The 10311-nt window shown below is 41.6% G+C and overlaps 1 protein-coding gene across 1 annotated transcript; it reads left to right on the top strand.

Annotated features, from left to right (window-relative positions):
* Positions 1 to 1510: 1510 nt before the first annotated feature.
* ctdspl2a (CTD (carboxy-terminal domain, RNA polymerase II, polypeptide A) small phosphatase like 2a) lies at positions 1511 to 8504 on the top strand. The gene is made up of 13 exons (XM_080504665.1): positions 1511 to 1962; positions 3236 to 3447; positions 3878 to 4013; positions 4124 to 4270; positions 4403 to 4630; positions 4721 to 4814; positions 5291 to 5402; positions 5480 to 5566; positions 5680 to 5742; positions 5840 to 5919; positions 6496 to 6622; positions 6726 to 6821; positions 7097 to 8504. The coding sequence occupies exons 2-13, from the start codon at positions 3259 to 3261 to the stop codon at positions 7160 to 7162; spliced, it is 1425 nt and encodes a 474-aa protein (XP_080360791.1). The 5' UTR covers positions 1511 to 1962; positions 3236 to 3258; the 3' UTR covers positions 7163 to 8504.
* The last annotated feature ends 1807 nt before the right edge of the window (positions 8505 to 10311 follow it).

Genomic DNA, 10311 nt, shown 5'->3' with positions numbered 1-10311 from the left:
TATTATGAATATGTCCATCTTCAAAAAAGTCACAGATATGTTTATTCTCATTCGTTTAAAGCAAACTGAATCAGGTCAAAGGTCAACGGGTCATTCTTTTGGGTACTGCTAGTTTGTGTTTTAACGTCACAATCAAGAGAATGTTTCAGCTTTTTCTTTCCTGTGTCAGCAAATCAAAGAGCAACAGCATATCAAGTGCTTCATATGTTTGATTTTTTTTAAATGCAGTTTGCATTTTGGTATCTAAGTTTAATATTTAAAGAATACAATTGGTCCTCCTGCTAAACCCACACGGCCACTTGCGGGTCAGAGCTCACAAACACTGTTCACACTGCGACCCCTACTGGCACACTTGTGATAAGTCACTGCAACAGTTTAAAAAAATTATGTTATGATGAGAGCAAACTATTACAAATACAGTATTCACTCAGTTTTGGAATTTTTTTAGAGTACTTTTTGTAATATGTGTTCTTTTTCTCTTCATGCTTTCTCATATCAGTTTTTTCTTTGTCACAATCTACCTGAATTCACTTTGCTTTAACCGATTGTTAGGAAAGTTATCTTATCTGGTAACTCACATATTCACAGTATTTCTGTTTAGACTAAACTAACTGTTGTAAATTGATGACAGTGATGGGTGAAATGATCAAAAAGCTGAGATGAACATGGAATAAGGAAGAAGCTTCGTGGGATTTCTACAATTGGGCAAAATTACACAAATTCCTGGCATGTTTGATTTATAATTACAGATTGACCCTTGGGTCAGCCTGGACACATGGATTTCACTTTCAGTATAAAATGTGACATCATGCTTGTTACCTGTGAATTGATTGAACAATGTGGAAAACATGAAACTGTCCTTTAGAAAATGTAAATAATATCTTGTAAAAGAAAAAAAAAGGTTGTTTTGTTTAATGCTGAAACCACAACAGCGAGAATTGAATGAGAGAGAAAAAAAATCTCCATTTAATTTTATTAATTTTAAAAGTTGTGGTCACTTATACAAATAGGAATATACTCCTCACCTGTGGAACAAACTCTCTGAACACCCGATGACTGCTGACACGCTCATTTCTTTTAATACGGCCTTGAAATACTGCTACTACTACTATGTTTTACAGTAAACAATAGATCTTACTTGTATATTATTACGTTAAACTTAAAAAAGTTTTCACTTTACTCATTCTCCTTTTTATGCCGTTAATTAATATAAATTAATTTCCTTTATTTCTCTGTGAAGCACTAAATTCTCTCGTGTCTGAATTATGCGATATAAACAAGTTTCCCTTGCTCTAAATGTTTTATGTTGTTTTCTTATATTTGTTCAGGACTTATAATGGTGCTTATTTTTACGGTCTTTATAAAGTCACAGACGTTCCAAAGCAAACAAGCTTAAGTTAACACGGTTGACTTGGCGACATCAAACTCTCAAGTATTAAGTTTAAATCATGTTAAAATGTGGATTTATAATTTTTTTTAATCACGTTCAAATTTCATCTGCTCGGAATATTCAGATTACAACACGTTTGTACACAAAGTGAATAAATTATTCTTTTTCCACGCAAAAAGAAACTGCCTCAGTGTTCATACGCGAGTATCGTCGTTGTTTCCTCTCAATGACGTGCGTGTCCACACATTTTTCCCTCACTTCGGACTTCGAACAACGTCTCGAGCGCCTCCGTCCACATCAAAGCCAGTTCCCCCGCTCCGCGCCACGTCGGTTCGCCCGCGCGGCGCGCGAGCGTGTCGCATTCTCCTGCGCAGCAGCACCCGCGTGATGTTTGTGCCGAGGCGGGAAATGGCGTCCGCAGCCACGGTTCGTCTGTGACTGGCTCGCCGAGCGACGGCCACAGCTGGCAAGCAACATCCACGGCTCCGCTTCTAACCAGGGGGGGCCGCCACGGCCGCGGCCGAGAGCTGACATCGCCGCGGCGAGTTTTGAAGAGCTTCCTGGTGTCACTGGTAAGTAATAAACAACGTCAACATGTAAACAAAAAAAAAGAAAAGAAAAAAAAAAACGGTTCGTCTCCGCGATCGGCTGAGCGCTGCTAGCTATGGCGGCTAACGCTAGTGAGCGGAGGGGGCGTAGTCTAATGGCTGAATAGTTATAAAAATGACGCCTTCGCCGCAGCCTAACTCGCTCCTGTTTGCGTCAATTTGCCCGTGAATTGATGGAAACTCGGCGTGTGGAACACGCGACATGTCACCGGGGAGGCACGAGACGCGCCGTGACGAGTGAAGTGCGCGGTGTCACCGTCCGCTTCTGGACGTTTCGCTTAGCCTGGAAGCTAAATGTAGCCGCTGCCGACGGCGGGGTTCAGCCGCCGAAGTAATCGCGCTTAACAGCAGATTTCACGCGCCGGCAAGTGTCGGTTGTGGCCGCACTCGCTCGGGGTTGTGGCCGAACACTCGGGACACGGTGGTCAAAGCGTTTGGTGCCAAATAGCAGCTGTTAGCCGGCTAATGTTGGCGCTGCCTGACGTCGTTCAGGGGTTATATAATGAGTCCGATCTGAGCTTACACACACACACACACACACACACACACACACACACACACACACACACACACACACACACACACACACACACACACACACACACAGCGCGCGCGCACGCGCTAAAAACACGCAGGAAAGTTAAGGAAGATTTTAGTTTACATCGATTGTCCGTTAGAAGAATCCCCAAAGCCACTTCCAGGCTGGGGACACTTTTAAACGTGTTTGGTTTGAGCCAAAATCATAATCATGTTTTGAGAATGAAAAACCGAATAACGATACCGCTTCAGCTTTTTACTGCAAATTGTACAATAATGTTTCTTTGAAAGACCAAGGAACTCATTTTAATAAAGCCGATAATGACATACATTTTCATTTGAAGTAGCAGATGTGTAGTTTTGTCACTCAGCTGGTCGCTTCTTCCATTTAACTCGTTTATTGAATATATATGCAGTTCAAGAAACTCCAGGGTTTGAAAGACAATCTTAAAAAACAAAAGAAAAGAAAACACAGTTCAATAAATGCGTGGTGTTAGATAATCTTGTTCACAAGATTGACCTGAAAATAGACTTCTTATTCTAGATTATAATCCAAAAAATACTAACGTGAAATGTTTCTGTGTGAAAGCTCCTTTACATCCTGCAGATTTTGACGAGAATTTACTGTCATATACTTGTTGCAGAACAGCTACCAGCTCGTTGACTCATGTTTCTCTCCCCGTTTTTTTTCCCCACCCAGGTTTTTCTATGTGACGTTTGGACATGATGAGGCTGAGAGTGCGTAAAGCTCCTCAGCAGTCGAACTTGGGCCAGCGAGCCCGCCTGACCCCGGCCAAGCGAAAGCACTGCGAGGTGGAGCCGTCCCCGGTGAGAGGTCGAGGCAAAATGCAGAAGAATGAAGCGGGCCTGTTCTCCACCATCAAGAAGTTCATCCGGGGAAATGCCGTCAAGGTGGGTGTCGATCGAGAGGCTCTCGCCGCTTTAATCTTCTGTCATGTGATGTTCCACTGAAAGGAGGCACGTTCTAAAAAAACCACATTGCGTCTGTAGCTTGATTTAGGAGGTGTAATGACGTTTGTGTAACATGAGACTTCTTTGTATCGTGAGCATATCAAATTCGAGTGTGTAATTCGATGTGTGTGTGCACATCCCATCAGTAAGTGTATGTTTTGTCTCTTTACGAGGGGATTTTGCTTCTCACGTGCTAAAAATGTAGTTATCGAGTCCGGATCACTTGAGTCGAGCCGCATCGTGAGGGTATGTTTGAAAGTGCTGAGCAGAAGATACACAAGACAACTGAACCTACCAGCCGATGCGATTTGCACCGAATGAGCTTGGATCTTATCGAAACGCTGCGTCTGTTTGCGTTGTGTTGTTTCAGGTGGAGCCGGACATCCCCGCCAAAAGGAGTCGCATGGATTGCAACTCGGACGGCGACCTGATCACTTCAACGCCGCAGACCAGAGGTCACGCCAACAAAGGCGTCTCCAGAGTTTGCCGGAAAAGCCCCAACAAAGGTACGGAGGAGTGTGGCTCCCACCCTGACTGGAGCAGAAAAACGACATCTCGTTGTCGTTGCTATTAAATGAAGGATTTTCTTTTCCTTTGTTTTTTTTTTTGTTTGAAGACACAGTGACCTGCAATAGTAAACCAATGAAGCCCAACGGTAAACTGGAAGCCCCCGTCGACTCGGCGAGCAGTCCGCCACGCACCACGCTGCTCGGCACCATCTTCTCTCCCGTCTTCAACTTTTTCTCACCAGCAACAAAAACTGGTAAGGAAAACAAGGCGTCGAGTCCCGGACCTGTGGTTTTTTTTTTTCGTAATGTACACGGTTGCGTTTTAATACACGAGAGGATCAAAAGCGCTGAGGTTTTTTTTTCTGTACGTTTTGCCCTTTTTAAAGCCACTCCTGGCTCGGACTCTCCCGGCCAAGCGATCGAAGCAGAGGAAATCATGAAGCAGCTGGACATGGAGCAGGCAGAGGAAATGCCCAGCAGCACGCTCACGTCCACGGAGGGCATCACCCCGTGTCACCCTCCCCCGATGTTGCCGCCGAGGCTTCAGATGGCTTCAGATACATCCATAGAAGAAGGACAGATCATCACCGAAAGTGACATGCCCCCACTAACAGGTGCGACCTCTCTCACACTGAGGTGACTGGAACAGGTGATTTTATTAACGGCGTTTTAACTCCCCCTCCTCTGTCACTCTGTCCCGTCAGCTCCCGGGTGCATGCCAGATGGCAGCTACCCCCACACGATACCCTCCGCTCCCGCAGAAACCTCGTACGACGAGGACTGGGAAGTTTTCGATCCGTAAGTTTCTCCTCGCAAGACACATTATCGTGCAACTTTTTTTTTTTTTTTTAGCTTCATCAGCAATTGGATTCATGACCGATGTGTGAACACGAGTTGATTTGAAATGTGCTAAACGTCGGTGTGAAGTCCTGCATGTTGGCCTGGTTCTAATGTGTGGCGCTTCATTCCACTCGATCTCACATCCAAGGTGACATTGTGTGTTTCTCTGTAGCTGTAATGTGGGTTTTCCAGCCACTAGATGGCACCAACGTCCCAGGTTTCGTCCCTCACAATTTACACTGTTTTACAGCAACAATATAAAGCAGGACGCCAGTTTTCTTTTGATTAATTCATGATTTTAACTGACAACAGAGCTTCACGCCACCGTTTTTAAAAATAGACCCCCCCCCCCTGTTATTAACATTTGCTTCTTGGTAGGAAGTCCCCTTTATAGCGTGTCAAATAATCCTTTTTAATGACTTCTGCTTTCCTAGATACTTCTTCATCAAGCACGTGCCTCCGCTGACAGAAGAGCAGTTAACACGCAAACCGGCGTTACCTCTGAAAACACGCAGCACACCAGAGTTCTCTCTCGTCTTGGATCTTGTAAGTATTCGATTTAGTGTGCAGATGTCCTTTTAGCGGCTTTTCCAGGTTTGACTTTTGCCTTTTTCTGCCTCCAGGATGAAACCCTGGTGCACTGCAGCTTGAACGAGTTAGAAGATGCAGCTCTGACATTCCCTGTCCTCTTTCAAGATGTTATATACCAGGTATTTATCGTCCCAAAGTTTTCACTGAGCAAATCGTCTCACTTTTGTCTAATGAAATTCCTTTTCTTTCCTCTTTTTTTTTTCTTCTTCTTTTCTCCGTCTCCCGTCCGAAGGTCTATGTTCGGTTGAGGCCTTTTTTCCGAGAGTTCCTTGAGCGCATGTCGCAGATGTACGAGGTGAGTCGTCAACAAGGGCCTCCAGACAGTACTGGTTGAATCACAGCTGCTCCCGTGTTAAATATTACTCATTTATGGCTGTCTGTTAAAATTTCAGATTATTCTCTTCACGGCTTCAAAGAAAGTCTACGCCGACAAGTTGCTCAACATCCTGGACCCGAAAAAACAGCTAGTAAGGTCAGTGAAGGCCTGAGCCTGAAGACTTTGGTTTACACTCTCCCTGCTCCACGTCTTCCTTCTATGAAATTAACTTTTTTTTTTTCTCTTTGTGAAGAATATATCTAGTTAAATTACACCTTGACTCCTTCATGTGTTTCAGTACTTTCATGTCCATTTTTCAAAACGTCATGGTTCTTTTTTTGGGTTTTCTTACACTCTGACTCGAGCTGTAAAGTTTCCAAGGCAAGAAAATATTGATATCGGATTATTAGTCTTGTTTTGAAAGGGAAACATTGGCATATCTCTCCCCATTGTTAAATATCGTCTTGTATTAAAGATCTGAATGTCTTCTTTCAAAAGGCATGTGTTCTGACACTGTGTGGTGTTTGTGTCGCCATAATTGAAAGTAATCAGATCATCCTGATCACCTCAATAATCTGAATTCTCCAGGACAAATGGATGTAAACCGGTTCAGTGACTCGTTCATCTGAATCATGCGTCAAATCAAGAAAATACATGTCAGCAAGAGGAACTCACACATGTAAGATAACGTATTTGACCTCACAATAACTCTTCACTCTCTCCTTTCTTCAGACATAGATTATTTCGGGAGCACTGTGTGTGTGTTCAAGGAAATTATATTAAAGATCTGAACATCCTTGGGCGGGATCTGTCCAAGACGATAATAATCGACAACTCACCCCAGGCCTTCGCTTATCAGGTAAAAAAAAAAACTTGACGCCAAACAGAAGAAAAATCTGTGGACTCTCAGCTTATTGATATTTTTTGCGGAATAAAACTGATTTCTTTTTCCTATTTTCCAGCTTTCCAATGGAATCCCTATCGAGAGCTGGTTTGTGGATCGAAACGACAACGAGCTCCTCAAGCTCGTTCCTTTTCTTGAGAAGCTGGTGGAGCTGGTACGTGCCGTCACTTTTCCACCTTTTTTTAATTTCAGTTAGAAAACGGGGAAAACACCCCAAACGATGTGACGTATGACGCACCAAGTCTGAAGTGAAGTCGTCCATTTCTAAATGTTTGGCGATGCTATGAACCATCGAGTCGTTTAAAACTCGAAAGAGACCGCAGCTTTTATTCAAACATCCAGATTCTGCTTTTAGTTATTTAATGTTTTGAAAAAGCTCCGAGGAACCTGCATAATATTTATATTTATGAATATCCCTCTGTCCGACAGAATGAAGACGTCCGGCCGCACGTCCGAGAGCGCTTCCGTTTGCACGACCTCCTCCCTCCAGACTGAGCCGCTGGTTCTTCTTCCTCCTCCTCCCGTCACTGAACCCACAACTGGTAGAGAGGGAAATAAAACAAACTCAGAAAAGAAGGATATAGTCTGTAGGTTTGTCTTTGCATACAAACATTGCCATTGGTATATTTTTTATTTTATTTTATTTTTTTAAATCACACACACACACACAAAAAAAAAAAAAAATCATTGAAAGTTTAAGTTTTGGGTCAAATCCAGGAGGGTTTTTTTTGTTTTTTGTTTTTTTTTTTTAATCCTTCAAGAGACGTAGAACAAACGGAGGTGATGTCTGCCTCAGGCTCCTCCTCGCCCTTTGCTTGCTTGTTTTATGTGTGACCTTGAAGACGACCTCCTCGGATGTATTTTGTCTTTTAAAAATAAAACAAAAAACTTTTTTTTTTTTTTTAGTTGACAAAGCTGAATGTGATGCAGTGTTGGATTTTATGGACCTGGCCTGGAACGGCCAGCCGAACCTGTAAAATATTCAAACTATATACCTGTAAATATCTGTACATAATTGTTTTGGTTTTTGTTTTGTTTTTTTCCTTCAAGGTTTTTAAGTCATTTTGTTTTCACTTTTCAATCTGAGTATGTGTTCTTTGATTCGGTTGCTTTTATAAAAACAAAAAACAAAAAACCCAAACAAACAAAAGAAAATGTTTTTGTGGTTTGTTTGAAAGTTGTTGATAAGCAACTGTTTTTCTGTTGTATGCCTGCATTATTCCTGTGATGCTTTACTCCATTACATGCAGTTGTCTGTAATAAGGTGCAGTTTTTTGAGGAGGCAAAAAAAAAAAAAAGAGAGAGAAAAAGAACCTTTTGGGAGGAAAATGTTTCTGAAATGATATTTTAAAGCTATACCATGTAAGCTAGGATAAAGTCTCAGATGAATACAAAAGCCATAATGGCCGATTAAGAATTTTGGAGGTTTGTATTTGAGAGTCCATTTATGATTTGGACACTTTGATGGGGTCCGGGCGGGTTTTGACTGGACGGGGGGAGGCGAGAGAGAAGTCCAGGCATCTTGCACTTTGACATCCAGCCCTTTGTAAGTTGATGTAAAATCTTGTCACTTTTCTACATGGGTGTGTTTCACCTAAATTTGATATGTGTGTGTGTGGGGGGGGGGGGGGAATAAAAAAAAAGAAAAAGAAATTGTAGCACCAGCAAATTGCCAACATGTTCGCTTTGAAATCTTGTTTTTTTCCAAGACGTCTTGTATGTGGGATGTTCGATGATAATGTCAAAGTCACAAGTTTTATTGACTATTGAATGATCACTCCTGGTGTATTCAGTGTTACTTAATGGTTTCCTCGAAAATAAATTCCTTTTTATACGACTCGAAGCTTCTTACTGATGGCTACACACGAGATGTGTCACGTCGAAACGTCGAGCCACAAAATCGCATAATGCCCATCAGCCAGCATGAAACTTAACTACCTGCTGTGATCAAACAAGCCTCTGCAGTGGAGCATGTTTGTGGCGGGTTTAAGTCGGGTTTAAGTCACTGTAGTTCTCACGGATGAACTATGGATGTTCTATGAATGATGGATTCACGCCAATAGCTCACGCGAGCCGCTATCATAACGTTGCCTTCTACCAAGAATTCAATTTAGAAACTGTCTCCACGACGGCAAATTAAAATCACAGAACAAGCTAATAATAAGTGTTGTGTCATTTCTGAGAATGCTGGTTGTCTTGCTTGTTGGAGCACGAGTTAAAAAAAACCAAAATAGTATAGAAACAAATCAATATGTGCTTATTTGCATGTTTGTGAACTCCACTTTTCTTTTTTCTCTTTTTTTTACCAAGTAATTTTTATTTATAGAATCCTCCACCCAATTCAAATCCTGATTTTCTGGGACAAAAATGTGTCCAGTGGTGTTTTAAAAACAAATATACGAAGATGGCAAAATTGAAAGGGATAGTGTCGGGGCAGTAGAGGTTTAAGCTACTGTCCATGTTTTATAAACACTTTCACGTGTGAGTGACTGTAAAGATAATCACTGATATAATCAATTACCTTGCAAAGCGGTGGAAAACTGACCAGTCACACCGACATCATGTGTTCTGGACCCGACACTTTATTGAGTATTGCCATCCTTCAATACAATAATAAAAAAAAAAAAACATTTAATATGACTTACTAAACTGCATCAACACTGTGCACTAACTGAGAATAAGAGACACGAAAGCAAAGCAGCATCGCATGGTGGTGTTTATGCTTTTATAATGCCACAACAATAGAATCTGTGTCAATAAAAAGCACAATCTCTCCTTCTGATATTCTTGTACCACCTCCAATTTACTATTGTTAGTTTAGAAGAAAACATAAACTGAGGCACAAGCTGTTAAATATGCACGGTGTAATTTCTACATCAATACATACAACACAACACAAAATAGTTTACAGAATGTATTAGTGTATTCCAGTAAAGATACAGCTCAAGTCATTGAGTCTATTTTACTGTCACTGATTGATTTGAGTATCTAAGGATCCTTTTTTCTTTAAAGTATTCTGGATTACAACTTAATGGGTGTCACTTAAAATCAAATAAAGTCCTTCTACACTCTTCTATACGCGTGAACCCAGAGAACATGCAAACTCCACATGGAAAGGCCCCGATTTGAACACACAACCTCTTTTCAAGGAGAGCACTAACAACCGACGGCAGCCACAGATGAAACATAGAAAATCTCTCGTCCAATACAATCTTCTATCTGAGCTGTTACAGGAAGCCTAAATCACAGTTTAACAGCCTGATCAGCCATCGGAAGAGTTGATCGAACATCCACTGTTCAACTAGTTCAACTAGTCACATCAAAAACTCAGGCCCACTTGGATAATGTGTTCAATTAATATTTTTCTATGGCTTTTTCTTAGTTAAGACATTCATTCAGTTTAGTATGTATGTATATTCACATTGGCTTCATTTTAATTAGTTGATTTCCTGAAAGAGTAAGGACCCGACACGGTCCTATCCTGTCCTTCATTCATAGCAGACCATAAGTTGGTGTAGATGATGGACACATTTCTACTTTGGTGATTTTGGGTAGTTTGGAGGAAAGAGGAATAAAAGAAATACAGAAAGTGAGTCATGTGCAAAGTGGACCATTAAAAGCTTTACCTGGGTAGGAAATATTAT

The sequence above is a fragment of the Blennius ocellaris genome (assembly GCF_963422515.1).
Source record: "Blennius ocellaris genome assembly, chromosome: 11".
NCBI classification, from domain to species: domain Eukaryota; kingdom Metazoa; phylum Chordata; class Actinopteri; order Blenniiformes; family Blenniidae; genus Blennius; species Blennius ocellaris.
Note: the sequence above shows the minus strand (reverse complement) of the source record. Positions and strands in the feature narration are given on the sequence as shown.

Bases quoted from the DNA above. Each gene is read 5' to 3' on its own strand.
- ctdspl2a (XM_080504665.1), top strand. From the start codon at position 3,259: ATGATGAGGCTGAGAGTGCGTAAAGCTCCTCAGCAGTCGAACTTGGGC. The intron at 3,448-3,877 runs GTGGGTGTCGAT...GTGTTGTTTCAG, and splicing joins TCCGGGGAAATGCCGTCAAG to GTGGAGCCGGACATCCCCGC. The intron at 4,631-4,720 runs GTGCGACCTCTC...CTGTCCCGTCAG, and splicing joins TGACATGCCCCCACTAACAG to CTCCCGGGTGCATGCCAGAT.